This window comes from Carcharhinus amblyrhynchos, unplaced genomic scaffold (assembly GCF_965287045.1).
Source record: "Carcharhinus amblyrhynchos unplaced genomic scaffold, sCarAmb.v2.hapA scaffold_43, whole genome shotgun sequence".
NCBI lineage: Eukaryota > Metazoa > Chordata > Chondrichthyes > Carcharhiniformes > Carcharhinidae > Carcharhinus > Carcharhinus amblyrhynchos.
The window spans coordinates 1,007,444-1,024,196 of NW_027649784.1; the positions used below are offsets into that span (position 1 = coordinate 1,007,444).

General features: G+C 50.2%; 1 protein-coding gene across 1 annotated transcript in view; it reads left to right on the top strand.

Annotated features, from left to right (window-relative positions):
• Positions 1 to 9,104, top strand: part of trappc14 (trafficking protein particle complex subunit 14) — a 78,935-nt gene extending 69,831 nt beyond the window's left edge. Inside the window, exons 8-11 of the mRNA XM_080181811.1 lie at positions 1,897 to 2,069; positions 3,151 to 3,305; positions 5,634 to 5,830; positions 7,580 to 9,104. Of these exons, the coding sequence (XP_080037937.1) occupies positions 1,897 to 2,069; positions 3,151 to 3,305; positions 5,634 to 5,830; positions 7,580 to 7,733 (679 nt within the window). The 3' untranslated portion in view covers positions 7,734 to 9,104. The remainder of the gene's footprint in view (positions 1 to 1,896; positions 2,070 to 3,150; positions 3,306 to 5,633; positions 5,831 to 7,579) is intronic.
• The last annotated feature ends 7,649 nt before the right edge of the window (positions 9,105 to 16,753 follow it).

Sequence of the window (16,753 nt, forward strand, 5' to 3'; positions counted from 1 at the left end):
AATCTTGTAACTCACCTCCTGACTCCCCAAAGCCTGTCCACATCTACAAGGCACAAATCAGGAGTATGATGGAATAATCCGGAATAAGGTAGGTGAACTTGGAGCGTGGATCGGTACTTGGGACTATAATGTTGTGGCCGTTACGGAGACATGGTTAGAACGGGGACAGGAATGGTTGTTGGCAGTTCCGGAGTATAGATGTTTCACCTAGAGTAGGGAAGGCGGTAAAAGAGGTGGAAGAGTAGCATTGTTAATCGAGGATAGTTTAACGGCTGCTGAAAGGCATTTCAAGGGGGATCTGCCCACTGAGGTCATATGGGCTGAAGTTAGAAATAGGAGAGGATCGGTCACATTGTTAGGCGTTTTCTATAGGCCCCCAAACTGTAATAGAGATGTGGAGAAGAAAAAACGCAAGGCAGATTATGAAGGTGGTGTAGACTATGAACCTTGTAGATGGTGGACAGGCACTGGGGAGTTACTCAGGACAGGATAACTCCCACCATCCTCTGCAGACACAGCCCCCAGCTGCTCCAGTCGAGATTACAGTGAGGTCTGCTATGTGTCTGTGTGCACAGCGAGAGTGGCGCAGTGGTTAGCCCTGCTGCCTCACAGCAGTCATGATGTGGAGATGCTGACGTTGGACTGGGGTAAACGCAGTAAGAAGTCTTGACAACACCAGGTTTAAGCCCAACTGATTTATTTGATAGTAAACTCACAAGCTTTCGAGGTTCCCCTCTTCGTCAGGTGGCCTCACAGCAGCGCCAGGGACCCAGGTTCTGTTCCGGCCTCTGGGTCATTGTGCAGAATCTGCACGTTCTCCCCGTGTCTGTGTGGGTATCCTCCCACAGTCCAAAGATGCGCAAGTTACGTGAATCAACCATGCCCCTAGTGTCGGGGGATTAGCAGGGTAAATGTGTGGCGTTACAGGGATAGGGCTTGGGTGGGATTGTGGTCGGTGCAGACTCGATGGGCCGAATGGCCGCCTTCTGTACTGTAGGATTTGATGGTTAGTAACTCCTGCAGTAGGCGGTACGACGTGGTCAATGTGCACCATCATGTGGTGGTTCACGGATGTGCACCCATGGCTCACGTCAAATGAAGCTGAAGCCTAGACAAATGGAGCTATTGTCAAAGCAGCAGGGGGCAAGGCGTGGGAGCAGATGAGTTGCCTGCTCGGTATTTTGGTTGGTGGAAAGACTCGAACTGTTTCTGACACCACGAGAAGCCACAGGAATATTTCAGCGCAGACGGAACCCATCGAGTCTGTGCCAGATTCCTGATATCGCTACTGACAAAGCAGTCACTTCAGAATCCCTACAGTGCAGAAGGAGGCTATTTGGCCCATCAAGCCTGCACTGACCATAATCCCAACCAGGCCCCATCCCCATGTATTTACCGAGCTAGTCCCCCTGACACTAACGGGCAATTTAGCATGGCCAATCCACCTAACCACATCTTTGAACACTAAGGGGGCAATTTAGCACGGCCAATCCACCCTAAACTATACATCTTTGGGCACTAAGGAGCAATTTAGTATGGCCAATCCACCCATCCTGCACATGTTTGTGGGAGGAAACTGGAGCACCCAGAGGAAACCCACGCAGACACGGGGAGAAAGTGCAGACTCCACACAGATAGTGACCCAAGCCAGGAATTGAACCCGGGTCCCTGGCGCTGTGAGGCAGCAGTGCTAACCACTGTGCCACCTCCTATGATTCAAGATGTCAGTTAGATTACCCTTTAATTCTTCTCATACTACAAGAACGCCTTTCCTGTTATTTCTGGGTTCATGCAGCAGTTTTGTCAGAGAGGGTTTTGGGTTTTTATTGTATAAGAATGTGTGGAGCGCTGGGTGGCATCTTATTCCGCCATTGACGTTTTTCTCCCCCAACTCAGGCTGCCCAATATCCAGCTGAACCGGCCCAAGTTTGTGATGATGGCATCGTGCGAGTCACCCGTCTCTCTTTACAAACGTTTCACCGTGAAGTATACACTCCTCAACAACCTGCAGGACTTCCTGGCTGTGCGGCTGGTGTGGACACCAGAGAGTGCCGTCAGCTCGCAGGCAGGTGAGTACTGGTGCTCCTGGGTGCCGGGCGGGCAGGTGGCTCAGGGAGCCTTCCTCCGTGGCATCAGAATCAACTCCTCAGCACCCTTTCCTCCCCTGTAGTACGAATTGTGGTGAGAGTTTGAAATTTGGGCCTTCTCCTGATGAGTGCGAGGCAAAAAGCTTCCACAATGTGTATACGTGTCTGTCTGTTCAGCAAGACAATGTTGGTTTGCGGGCAAGTCTTCTGCTCCTGGGAAATTCTAAAAGCAGCAGTGAGACGGGTGACAAAAACAGAAAATGCTGGATAAACTCAGGCAGCTCTGGCTGCATCAGTGGAAAGAGAAACACAGTTAACTTTGAGTCTGTTGACTTCTGCAGAAGAGTCCACTCTGGAGAGGGGTAGAAATGTGATGAGTTATTCAGTTGGAGAGGTGGGCTGGGCATTGGGAGGAGAGGGGAGGTGGTGTGTGTGTGTGTGCGGAGAAGCCCAGGGAAACTGAATAGAAAACAAAAGGGGGTGGGATGGGTCGGAGTTGGAAAGGTTGACAAAGCTGTCATGGAAGTGAGACAAAGGGGATAGCAGAATGTGTGAACAGGAGAAGGGTCAGTGCTCCATGGGAGCAAAACCAAACAACAAGGGGCAGTGAGGAGGGAGGGGGTGGTGGTAGGTAGTGTGTGGAGAAGCCCAGGGAAACTGAATACAGAAAACAAAAGGGGCGAACCAAGGTGGAGGAGAACCCAGAGGGCTGGACTGTGCCTAATCGGAGGATGAGGCGTTGCTCCTTAAGTTTGATCGGAGGATCAGTTGACCACGTGAGGGGTAGAATCCCTGGAGTGCAGAAGGAGGCCTTTTGGCCCATTGGCCTTGCTCCGACCAGGCCCTATCCCCAGGAAGGGAGACTCGTGTGGATTATAAATGCATGGCGTGGACCGAATGGCCTGTTTCTGTGCCGGGGAACCTGGAAGGGGGAGGGGGTAGTGGTGCTGGAATAACGTGGCGGCTGGAGCTTACTCGCACCCGCCCGCAGTGGTGGTTTAAACCGTCTTGTGTTTCCCCGAACACTCTGCATTCAGATGTCGCCCTTTCTGACTTTGCTTAGGCAAGAAGCTGTCCGAAGAGGACCTCCGTGCGGCCGAGGCCACCCTCAACTCGGTGGTCTGCCTGACTCCCCTCAGCCACCTGGGGTACTGCAAGAAGGGGAGCACGGTGACGTACAAAGTGGCCTTCCAGGTGCTGCGCACCGGACTCTTTGAGGTAACGATGGTTTAATTCCCATCCTGGCACTCTCCGGTGGCGGGGCGTTCCAAATATTTTCCCACTTTACCTCTTTTCCAGGCACGTTACAGTTCCCACAAATCAGGGTGTGTTTCACCAAGCTGGCCTCCGTAAAATACATTCGGAAGACCTTTCAGCCCAACTGGCTCAGCATGGTTTGAGTCCTCCATGACATGACACAGTGGGTTAGCACTGCTGCCTCACAGCGCCAGAGACCCCGGTTCAATTCCTGGCTTGGGTCACTGTCTGTGTGGAGTCTGCACGTTCTCCGACCCCTGTCAGCGTGGGTTTCCTCCGGGTGCCCCACACACACCCCAAAGATGTATGAGTTAGGGTGGATTGGCCATGCTAAATTGCCCCTTAGTGTCCAAAGATGTGCAGGTTAGGGGGATTGGCCATGCTAAATTGCCCCTTAGTGTCCAAAGATGTGCAGGTTAGGGGGATTGGCCATGCTAAATTGCCCCTACGTGCGGTTACAGAGATAGGGCCTGGGTGGCATTGTGTTGGTGCAGACAGGATGGGTGAAATGGCCGTCCCCTGCACTGTAGGGATTCTATGAGTAAGATGTTTGCAGCTGTTGGAGGTCTATAATCTCAGACCTAGGACATTACTGCTGCTGCTGTGTCCTAGGCCCCACCGTCTTCAGCTGCTTTATCAATGACCTTCCTTCCATCATAAGGTCAGAAGTGGGGATGTTCGCTGATAGAGTCATACAGGCTTACACCATGGAAACAGGCCCAACTTGTCTGTGCTGCCCAGCGTTTGGCCCATATTCCTCTATACCCATCTTACCCATATAACTGTCTAAATGCTCGTTCCAGACACTCACCGCCCTCTGAGTGAAAAAATTGCCCCTCTGGACCCTTTTGTATCTCTCCTGCACAGTGTTCATCACGGGGGGGGCAGAGTGCTTAGTACTAATGCCTCTCAGTGCTAGGAACCCGGGTTCGATTCCCCACTTGGAGTCACTGTCTGTGTAGAGTCTACATGTTCTCCACATGTTTGTGTGGGTTTCCTCCGGGCTGTCAGGTTTCCTCCCACTGTCCGAAAGAGGTGCTGGTTAGGGTGCATTGGCCGTACTAAATCCTCCTTCAGTGTTACCTGAACAGGTGCCGGAGTGTGGCGACTAGGGGGTTTTCACAGTGACTTCATTGCAGTGCCTACTTGTGACACAAAAATAAACATTCGCGACTCCTCAGATACTGAAGCAGTTTCATGTCCAAATGCAGCAAGACCTGGACAATATCCAGGCTTAGGCTGACAAGCGGCAAGTCACGCTTGTGCCACACAAATGCCAGGCAATGACCAGCTCCAACAAGAGAGAATCTAACCATCTCCCCTTGACATTCAACGGCATTGCCATTACTGAAATCTCCTCACTACCAAGTGAACCAGCCTAATAAATACCATGACTCCAAGAGTAGTTCAGAAGCTAAGAATCCTGCTACGAGTAACTCGCTTCCCAAAGCCTGTCCACCATCTACAAGAACACAAGTCCGGAGTGTGATGGAATACTCCCCCTTGTCTGGTTAGGTGCAGCTCCAACAACACTCAAGAAGCTCAACAGAAAGAGAAAATATGGGAAAATCTCAGCAGGTCTGGCAGCAGCTGTGGAGAGAGAAAATAGAGCCAGCGTTTCGAGTCTGGACGGCCCTTCATCAGGACAGATGTTGTCAGACCTGCTGAGATTTTCCGGCATTTTCTGTTTCCGTTTCAAATTCCAGCATCCGCAGTATTTTGCTTTTATCTCGAGACACCATCCGGGACAAAGCAGCCCCGCTTGGTTGACACCCCATCCGCAAACATCCATTCCCTCCTCCACCGACGTGCCAGGTGTACCATCTACAAGATGCACTGCACCAAGGCTCCTTAGACAGCACCTTCCAAACCCACCACCGCTACCTGTAGACGGACAAGGGGCAGCAGATACCTGGAAACGCAATCACCTGGAGGTTCACCTTTGAGCCACTCACCATCCCGACTTGGAAATCTATTGGCCGTTCCTCCACCGTCACTGTCACCGGGTCAAAATTCTGGAGCTTTCTCCCTAACAGCACTGTGGGTGTACCTACATCACAGGGACTGCAGTGGGTTCAAGATGGCGGCTCACCCACCACCTTCTCAAGGGGCAATTGGGGATGGGCAACAAATGCATGTCTAATGAATGCTGTGAAGATGATTTGAATATGATTAGTTGGTGTGATTACAGCGCTGGTGATCTATAATTAACTCTCTGTCCCTCTTTGTTTCTCCCGATCTACCCCGGTATCTCTCTCTCTCCCTCCCTCTCCGCCTCACCCACCCCAGCTGAGTCAGCACATGAAGCTGAAGTTGCAGTTTACGGCCAGTGTGACTAACCCTCCGCCCGAGGCCCGGCCCGTCTCCCGGAAGAACAGCCCGAGTAGCCCAGCGGTGCGAGATCTCATGGAGCGTCACGGGGCTAACCTGGGCCGCTCGCAGTCCTTCTCCCACCAGCAGCCGTCGCGGAACAGCCACCTAATGAGGTAAGCACCCTGCGGGAGGTAAGAGACCAGGATCAGAGGACAATTTGGCCCATCCTGCCCCTGCCAGCCCTTTGATGGAGTTCTCCATGTTGTCCCTCTTGACCTCTTCCTTCCCCATCACTCTGCAGATATTTCCCCTTCAAGTATTTACATCCATAAAAACCAGAAACAGGAGTGGACCATTTGGCCCTTCAAGCTTGCTCCGCCATTGACTGACGATCAGATTCAATATCCTGATTTCCTCCCTCCATCCCTTTTGCCCCCAAGCGCTAGATCTCATTTCTTCTTGAAATCACACAACATTTTGGCGTCCAAATATCCAGTTCCCTTTTGAATCTGCTTCCCCTGTCCTTTCAGGCAGCGTCTTCCAGATCACAACGACTTGGAGAATCATAGAGAAATGCAGCAGGCCCTTCAGCCCATCTTGTCCATGTTGGCCAGATTTTCTAAACTGAACTGGTCCCATTTGTCCACGTTTGGCCCATATCCCTCAACCTTTTTCTCTCCATGTCCCTGTCCAAATGTCTTTTCAATGTTGTAACTGTACCCACCTGTAACACCACCTCTGGCAGCTCATTCCATACACACCCCACCCCCTGCGTAGAAAGTTGCTCCTCGAGTCCCTTTCCCCTCTCTCCTTTAACCCCTGCCCTCAAGTTTTGGACTCACCCATACCCTGGGGAAAAGAACTCGGCTATTCTTCTTATCTATGCCCTTCATGATTTTATAAACCTCTATAAGGTCACCCCTCATCCTCCTACGCTCCAGGAAAATAGCCCCAGCCTTCCCAGCCTCTCAAATCTTCCAGTCCTAGTAACAAATATTTTTTGCCTCCATTCCATTTGAAAAACATCTTTCCTTTTGCAGGGCGACCAGAATTGTATGCAGTACCCCAAGTGTGGCCTTATCAATGTCTTGTACAAATATAACATAACGTCCCAACTCCTGTGCTCAATGCTCTGACTGATAACTTAAGGACTTGAAAAAAGTACAGCTCTGTATCCCTCACCATGGCCAATCCAACTAACCTGCACATTTTTGGATACTAAGAGGCAATTTAGCATGGCCAATCCCCTAACCTGCACATCTTTGGACACTAAGGGGCAATTTAGCATGGCCAATCCATGTAACCTGCACATCTTTGGACACTAAGGGACAATTTAACATGGCCAGTCCACCTAACCTGCACATCTTTGGAACTAAGAGGCAATTTATCATGGCCAATCCACCTAACGTACACATCTTTCGGACTGTGGGAGGAAACTGGAGCATCCGGACAAACCCACACAGACACAAGAACGTGCAGACTCTACACAGACAGTGACCCAAGGTGGTAATTGAACCCAGGTCCCTGGTGCCAAATTGCACCTTAGTGTCCAAAAATGTGCAGGTTAGGTGGATTGGCCATACTTTAAAGTTAAAAATTTATTTATTAGTCACAAGTAGGCTTACAATAACACTGCAATGAAGTTCCCTACACTCTGGCGCCTGTTTGGGTAACACTGAGGGAGAATTTAGCAGTCGATGCACCAACCCAGACCGCTAATTTGCCCGTTGGTGTCAGAGTGGTTAGCAGGGTAAGTATGTGGGGTTATTGGGTAGGGCATGGGTGGTATCACTGCCAGTGCAGGCTCGATGGGCCGAATAGCATCATTCTGCACTGTAGGGATTCTGTGATCACCTCCCAGCTGCCTTCCTGCCCCTTCGTGACCTTGTCTCTTCTCTCTTTACGTTGCTTCCTGCACACAGGACCGGGAGCGTGATGGAGCGCCGAGCGATTACTCCCCCCGTCGGGTCTCCGATCGGCCGCCCGCTTTACCTTCCCTCGGAGAAGGCGGCGCTGTCCGTGGACAAGATCGCCAAGCGCGAGTGTAAAGTACTGGTGGTGGATCCGGTAAAGTAGGAGAGAGGCGGTGATAGCCAGTGTGGTGGGGGAGGGAAACCAAGCGGGGAAGCCTGGCTATGCATCCGCCTCGAAGCAAGCTACACCTGAGCAACTCTGTGTCCAGAGGAACGGCATAAAGCACTCCGCCGCTTACTCATCCCAGGAAAAGAAAAAAAAAATGCTCTTCCATTCTCATTTCTATCGGTCATGGCAGCTGGGGAATTCCATCGAACTTTAGGGTGTGTGTTTGTGTGTGTGTGTGTTGTCTCTCGTGCTTAATGAAGCTGGTTCGAGTAGTTAGTGACCGCGTGTCGTTTCACAAACGGGTGGGAGGTTGGGGAGGGCTGGACGGAGCCCTTGGACCAGAATTGCGTTCCCAATTGGAGGAACCACGAATCCAGTATTAACGGAGTTGGCCCCCTGGTAGAGTTTTCCTCATGGTTCGCTCTCCAGGGGCCAGCCGCCAATCACGTCAGCCGCACGATTCGGAGTTTAAATATTAAATTCCGTCATATCCCCCCCACCCCCGGTTCCCCCTCCTCACCCTGCCCGAGTTTGGACTTCCAGCTATTTGGGTAGAAGCCACCTTAACCTCCCACCCCTCCCTGACGCCATTCCTGCATCGCGCCAGTCTGAATTTCTTCCCTTCTCTCTCCCTAATGTTGTCACACTCCAGTTTTGAGACCAGGCGCACTGTTAAACACTGACTCCAGATTGCTGAATCTATGGGAAGGGGGTGGGGGGGGGGGCTGCTGTTATTCTGTTAGTGTGCTCTGGGTGGGATTCTTGTTGGAAGGAAGCCATGCTTCCCCTCCTCCACCCCACCGGGATTTCGAACAGCACACTCCCCGCATAGAACTGATCTTTAATATTTGGGATCTGAAGATGGGACAGAGCAGTGGCGTAGTGGGCATGTCACTGGACTAGCAGCACTCCAGAGGCCCCCAGAAGACAGGGGTTCAAATCCCAACACGGCAGCTGGTGGAATTTAAGTCCAAAATGACATAGTCCACGATTGGAAATGAGTAATTGTAACCATGGCAGCTATCATCAGTTGCCTTAAAAACCTTTAAGGAAGGAAATCTGCCATCCTTACCCCGGTCTGGCCTACGTGTGATTCCGGAACCCACTGTCGATGTTGTCGGCTCTTAACTGCCCCTCTGAAATGAGCAGTGTGAGACACTCCCTTCAAGGGGCAATTAGGGATGGGCAACAAATGCGGGGCCTTGCTCAGCGATGCCCGCACCCCATGAAAGAATAATCTGTTCTCTTCACCTCGCAAAGCTCTTCACTCAGCGGCTTTGCTGAATCTTGGGTTGGATTCAGTTCTGTGCCAGTTGGACAAGTGGCCCCAACATCGTATTTATGTGTGTGTGTTTGTGTCTATGTGGTGTGGAGGTGGGGGGTGGGGGGGCTGTCTTTTCATTCTCAATCCTAATTTGTGGTGTCTTTGTCACCATGCTTCTGCCCCTGCAGCCCTCTAAGTTTGCCTTGCGCTCTTCCCACTGCCATGTTAACGCCTGGCATTGTATTTGATTGGTTCATGGAGCCATGCCAACTTTCCTTCCTCTTTCTGCCCCAACCCGTCCCTGCTGGTACAGTCATTACAAAACCGGAGGCGGCCATTCAGCCTTTTGAGTGCCTGCTGGCTCCCTGTAGAACAGTCAACACCCCCTCCCGCTCTATCCCCTTTTTTTTGTTCGTGCACGGAACTCGGGTATCACTGGCTGGCCAGCATTTATTGCCCATCTCTAGTTGCCCTTGAAAGTGAGGGAAGTTTCAGGAAACAATCCCTGCAGGTCTCTTTCCCCAAGTGTCTACCCTTGGAAATCATTCACCGCCTCTGCTTCCACCTCTTCTCAAGAGCAGCGGGTTCCAGGTTGTTGCCACGTGCTGCATTAAAAAGAATTCCTCCCCCCACATCTCCTTCCAAAAGCTTTAAATCTGTTTCCCCGCAGTGCCATCAGGCAGTGGGAATGGCTTTTCTTTGTCTCCCTGGGCTAAACAGGTCATCATTTTATACCCCTCTTTCAGATCTCCCCTCAATCTCCTTCGCTCCCAAGGAGAACGACACCGGCTTCTCCACCCTACCCTTGCAGTGAAAATCCCCTCATCCCTGGCTGTGGTAAGTCTCTACCCGAGGATCCTCGTGTCCTTCCCAAAGTGCGGTGACCAGAACCGGACTCAATACTCCCAATTGGTGACCACACCCAGGCTGTAGAAGGGCAGTGACCCAACTGAGATTGGCACCTTGCCACACTCGTCGGCTCACTGAGCCTCAGCTACACCAATCCCGTTCCTTAAACCCCCCCCACCAGCAACAAATATCGCTGCCCAAATCTCCAGACCCACTGGGAAACAAAGAGACTGGCACGGTAACTGGAGACACTTCACTCCTGCTGCTCTTGTTCGCGTGTGTAAAGGGGTAACTGTACAGATCGCATCAAGTATTTTGTCCTGATCAGCACGAGGCTTTTCACTGAAGCATAAGACCATACGGTATAGGAGCAGAATTTAGGTCATTTGGCCCATTGAGTCTGCTCCACCATGTCTGATATTTTTCTCTCCTCGTTTTCCTATCTTCTCCCCACAACTCCTGATCCCCTTATTGATCAAGAACCTATCTGTCTCTGTCTTAAAGACACTTAATGACCCGGCCTCCACAGCCTTCTGAGGCAAAGAGATCCACAGATTCACCACTCTCTGACTGAAGAAATTCCTCCTCGTCTCTGTTTTAAAGGAGTGTCCCTTTAGCCTGAGGTTGTGCCCTCTGATTCTAGTCTCTCCCACTAGTGGAAACATCCTCTCCACATTAACTCTATCCAGGCCTCGCAGTATCCTGTAAGTTTCAATGATATCCTCCCCGTATCCTTCTAATCTCCATCGAGTACATACCCAGAGTCCTCAAGCACTCCTCATATGACAAACCCTTCATTCCTGGGATCATTCTTGTGAACTTCCTCTGGCCAGCACATCCTTCCTTAGATATGGGGCCCAAAACTGCTCACAGTGCTCCGAATGGAGTCTGCCCAGAGCCCTATAAATCCTCAGAAGTACATCCCTGCTCTCGTATTCTAGTCCTCTCAACATGAATGCTAACATTGCATTTGCCTTCCTAACTGAACCTGCACATTAACCTTAAGAGAATCTTAAACCAGGACTCCCAAGGCCCTGTGTGCTTCTGATTTCCTAAGCATTTCCCATTTAGAAAATAGTCAGCGCCCCCTTTCTTCCTACCAAAGTGTACAACCTAAGCATCACAGAAAATGTGACTGAAAGTCATTAACAGATGCACTTTATACAATTAGCCAGTTCTGCAACCATTACTCTTATCTGTGGATGCACAAGTCATCAGTTCTGGGCTGGTTGCCATACCGAGTGACCGCATGTACCGGAGGTCTCGGTTACAGGGCAACGTTTTGGCAATTTGCCCCTTTGACAAAGGCCCTGTCTTTGTCAGCATCGCAAACAGCCCACGTTCCAGTAAGAGATTCGGACACTGATGGGGAGATCGATGGCTGCAATTGAGCATTAAAAGAAGGTGATCAGCAACAAAAAAAAGTTGGTTCCATAGACTTAATGTGACAGTTCAGAAACTGGACGTGAGCTATGTTATTTTACCATCTGCACGTGGGAGCAGAATGCAAACGATGTGAGTGCCACCATTTAACCCACTTGGAGGAGAAATTACGAAAATGGGTAACATGGTGGGAGACGGAGAATGAACCGAGTTTCAAGACATCCGCCAATGTGCTCAACATCCTAACTGCACCTTCCTGTCAGGTCTGGAGGACCCCTTCTTGCTCCGACCCTGTGGATTTCTAACCGCCGTTCTTTATCCAGCTTGACTAACAGGCTAAGAGACTGAGGTGAGATTTATTGTGTCTGTGTAAGTTTATAGTGAAACTGGGAATGGGTTTGGTAACCGCTTACGAGAGGAGTCAGGATTATTTTCCACCTACACACTCCACGTCGAGGGGAAAGCTTTGCCAGCTGTAGAAAGTAAATGGCAAAAAGCTGTGATTTCTGCTGTGTCGGCACCCAAACGTACCATCAAGCTGATCACAAGTTACCTCAATTTCTTTGAAATGCCTCCACGTTACTTGATTCAGAACAGATGTTTTGGCCAATCTTGTTGGCAGTACTGTGCTCAATCTTCTTATGCACCAAGCGGGGGGGGGTGTCTCTCAACTTGTACATCTCAAGGCTGCATTGGGCACCCTGTGATTTATTTGGCACTTCATCCTTCGACATGAGAATCTTGTTAGGATCGGTGCCCTACGAGATAGTCGATGCAGAGACAGGTGCACTTCCGATCTCTTCTGTCTACATTTAATACGGTTACTGGGAGAGGTACTACAATGGGCCTCAGCGCTGTTTGTTGACTCAGTGCTACACCCCACACCTCACCCGCCCGTCCGCCCGCGGGAACTTCCAAGATCCTTGACCTCTACTTACAATTCCTCCCGGGGCCTCTGCACACCTCTCTCTCCTTCCGTCATGACAATGTTATGCCTCTGCCCCTTCTCTTTTGTACGTCCCCTTACTCCATCCGTTGCCGTACTCCAATCGCTGAGAGCAGTGCTGCGCCTGAAAGAAGGAATGTGGTCCTCTAGGATACACCAGTCACTGAAAGCAAGCATGTAGGGATAGCAAGGGGATAGAAAGGCAAATGGTATGTTAGCCTTTATTGATTTGATTTATTATTGTCACATGTATTGGAATACAGTGAAAAGTATTGTTTCTTGTGCGCTATACAGACAAAGCATACTGTTCATAGAGTGCAGAGGGGAGAAGGAAAGGAGAAGTTGCAGAATGTAGTGTTAGAAGAATCAGAGTGCAGTTTTAAACGCAGAATGAGAGCAAAAAGTAGAATTGGAGGGTTTGCCGGGGACAGTTCACAAAAAGTTGCCACGCTGTGGCACCAACTTTCCGTTGCGAAAGGACTTGAGTACAGGAGAAGGACATCTTACTGCTGCTGTACAGGACCTTGGTGAGAGCACATCTGGGGTATTGTATGCAGTTTTGGTGGTCTTATCTAATAAAAGAGGGAGTGCAGCGAAGGTTGACCAGACTGATTCTTGGGATGGCAGGATTGTCATACGAGGAGAGATTGGGTCGACCGGGCCTGTATTCACTGGAATTTGGAAGAATGAGGGAATTTCATTGAAAGATGTAAAATTCTGACAGGATTTGACAGACTGGAGGGTTGAGAACCAGGGGTCACAGTCTGAGGATACGGGAGGGTAGAAGGACTGAGGTGAGGAGAAATTTCTTAACTCAAGGTGGTGAACCTGTGGAAGGTTGTGGAGGCCAGGTCACAGAATATATTTAAGAAGGAAATAGGTTTCTAGACTCTAAAGGCTTAAAGGGTATTGGGGAGAGATCGGGAGTATGATGTTGAGATAGGATCAGCCTGAATAGCAGAGCAGGCTCGAAGGGCCTGATCCTAGTTTTTAGTTTCTGGGTCAGGGTTAGACAATGGGACATCTTTAGCTTCTTGATGCTGCCCTTCAGAAGCTGAGGCTTACATTTATCACATTGCAATTATCCAATGACGGTGCTATGCTTTCCAGTTTAACCCCTCTTCACCATTCTCTGAAACCCCCAAATCTCACAGTATAACTGACCTGAAGCTCTGTGTGTCCCCCCAAGGGGGGAGTTCAGTCCCCTGTTGGTTGGTGGGGGGGGGTGTAATCCATTAACTTAGATGGTCATTTGATTTGATCAAAGTTTTCAAGTGTTATTGACAGGCTGGTGAGAGGGCAAGTGGTTTCACTGACTGGGGAGAGGGTCCAGCTGTTTCAGGAGTTAAATCAGGAAACATTTCTCCAACAGCAGAGAGGGTTGGAACTCTCTTCCACAATTGCAATTACATTTAAACCTGTTAACCAAAGATATTAGGGGCAGCACAGCGGTTAGCACTGCTACTTCACGGTGCCAGAGAACCGGGTTCAATTCCAGCCTTGGCTGACTGTCTGTGGAGTCTGCACATTCTCCCTGTGTCTGCATGGGTTTCCTCCCACACTCCAAAGATGTATAAGTTAGGTGGATTGGCCGTGCTAAATTGCCCCTTAGTGTCCAATGAAACATCTTCCCCCACGTCCACCCCTTTGGATAAAGAGCACCAGCGTCCTCCATCCACATTTTCCTGCATTTTCCCCATTTATCAATCAAGGACCTATCTAACTCTGTCTTAAATATACCCAACGACTTGGGCTCCACAGCCTTTTGCGGCAGTGAGTTCCACAGATTCACCACCCTCTGGCTGAAGAAATTCCTCCTATCATGGTTCGAAAGGATCCCTTTATCCTGAGGTTGTGTCCTCGAATCCCAGTCTCTCCCACTAATGGAAATGTCCTCCTCCTCTCCCCCCCCCCCCCCCATCCCCCATCCCCCATCCCCCATCCCATCAGCCTGGTAAATAGATTTCGGTACTCCAGGTAGCTGCTATGTGTTGTTTGAGATACAGCTTTACTCTCAGGCTTGCCACATTCACTCCAGACTGTTTATTCACTGCACACGAGAGGTATTGAGGCATCACCATCCTGTGTAAGGGAGGAATGAAGAGGGAAGCATTGCAAGGTTGGGACAATGTATCTGCAAACATTTCTAATCCACAATACACTGGCCGGGGATAACGTTGAGCTAGCCCCAAGATTATTGAGAATCGAGCCTGTGATGTCTGGAGGTTTTTGACCCTTGCTTCTGCCCAAGCAACTCCTGGCGGATGGGGAAGTTGCCAGTTGCAGTTACTGTGTTTTTGTTTCGACGTTCTCTGGCAGCAAGGCGGGTGCGGTGGTTAGCACTGCTGCCTCTCAGCACCAGGGTCCCAGGTTCAATTCTGGCCTTGGGTCACTGTCTGTGCAGAATCTGCACATTCTCTGTGTCTGTGTAAATTGCCATTAGGTGTCCAAAGAGTGCAGGTTAGGTGGATTGGCCATGCTAAATTGTCCCTTAGTGTCCAAAGAGTGCAGGTTAGGTGGATTGGCCATGCTAAATTGACCCTTAGTGCCCAAAGATATATAGATTAGATGGATTGGCCATGCTAAATTGCCCCTTAGTGTCAGGGGACTAGCTAGGGTAAATAGGACCTGGGTGGGATTGTGGTTGGTGCCAACTTGATGGGCTGAATGGCCTCCTTCTGTACTGTATGTGTTGTTAATGGGCCCGCTCCATTCACTACCTTACTCCTGCTCTGCAAGACTGACAAGTCAGCGGATTGTGCAGAAATGTCCACGCTCCGAATTGTTCAACTGTGTATATAGGCAGAGAATTATACAGCTTGCCTCGACACTCCCCTGTGGATCAGATCCCGGGATGGAATTAGGTCCTTGCAGGGGAGGGGAGAGTCAATTTTCTTGCTAATATCCTGGAACTAAATGTTTTGTGGTGATTGAAATTGTCCTAAGATAGCGAGTTGTGATCTTTTTGCTGCTGTTGTGATGATGTATCTGTATTCGTTACTTGACTAATGTTTTAAGTTATTTGCACTCGAGCCATCAGTGTGATTTGAACTTGTCTCTGCAGTCCAGGTACACAATAGGCCAGCCTCCCCGCGTGGTTCACGCTGGACAGGATGCACGCTGTGCATTGGAAAGGCAGCATGCAATAGGATTGCTCAGTCAATGCTTATTTGTACCTTCCAGTATTCCGCTGTATTCCCAGCGCTTCAGAATGAATCCTTGTCTCTTCCACCCGAGAACAGAAGGGAGGTAGTGGTGTCAGCCAAAGACCCAGTGTGATGCTCTGGGGACCCAGGTTTGAATCCCAACACGGGAAATTTGAATTCGGTGGAAGTTTGGGATTAAAGGTCTACTGACAGGCGTTGTGGGAAAAATCCATCTGGTTCCTTCAGGGAAGGAAATCTGCCATCCTTACCTGGGTCTGGCTTACACGTGACTCCTGACCCACAGCAATGCAGTGGACACTGCAGTGGAGGAGGTTTAGGGATGGCCAAAAACATCCATTTCCCAGAACAATTTGTTTTAAAAACCCCTCTCCCGTCTCGTGGTTTTTGACTAAAGAGCCTATTCCAATCCCACTCCAGCCAGGAGCCATCTGCCTGTGGTGGAGCGAGGAGGGCCTCACTCATCCATCCACCCACCTCCCCTCGCACATTCCAGCATTCGAACCTGGCTTCTCTTCAGCGCCCCCCGCCCCGAGACTCAGGTTACTTGTGCCCCTACTGTCCTCTTCAATGATGAAGGGAAACAAGGACTGAAAGTCAGGAATGTACAGGCACATGGGGTTTCATTACCTGCTGGTCGGGTACATCAAGGAGGTGCTAAGTATCTCTTGTTTGCTGTTGGATTGTGTCCATTCTTAAGACTCTCAACCAGTGTCCATGTTCAGTATTCCTCTTCAATGACTCCATTCACCACTGGTCAACCAGCCTGATCATAGCAACCCTGGCAGGCAGTCAGAAATTGTTCCTCTGTCTTTATCTCCCCTCCTCTGCCAGAAGTCTCGATTCCAAGGTTGAGGTTCAAGGCTTCTGATGGACCGAGAGTGACTCCCGAGTCAGCAATCCAGCCCAGATTTGTTGTTTGAGATTGCTGACAGTTTCCTCTATTTTTGTGCTCTCCCCCGCCACCCCCTCCCCTTTAATGTGGACGGTTGGGCAGAGGCGATAAAAGCTGGCACAGTTGTTAGCACTGCTGCCTCACAGCGCCAGGGAGCCGGGTTTGAGTTCCACCTTGGGTCACGGTCTGTGTGGAGTCTGCACGTTCTCCCCTGTGTCTCTGTGGGTTTTCTCGGGTGCTCCGGTTTCCTTCCACACTCCAAAGATGTGCAGGTTAGGTGGATTGGCCATGCTGAATTGACCCTTAGTGTCAGGGGAACTAGCTAGGGTAAATGTGTGGGGTTAGAGGATAGAGCCTGTTTGGGATTGTTGTTGGTGCAGGCTTGATGGGCCGAATGGCCTCCTCTTGCGCCCCAGGGACTCTGTTCTATTCTGTTGATTTGATGAATACCATCCCTGCAGAACCATGGGTTTACCCACCATCTGTGGAGACGGGTAGCATGTCTGCAGAAAG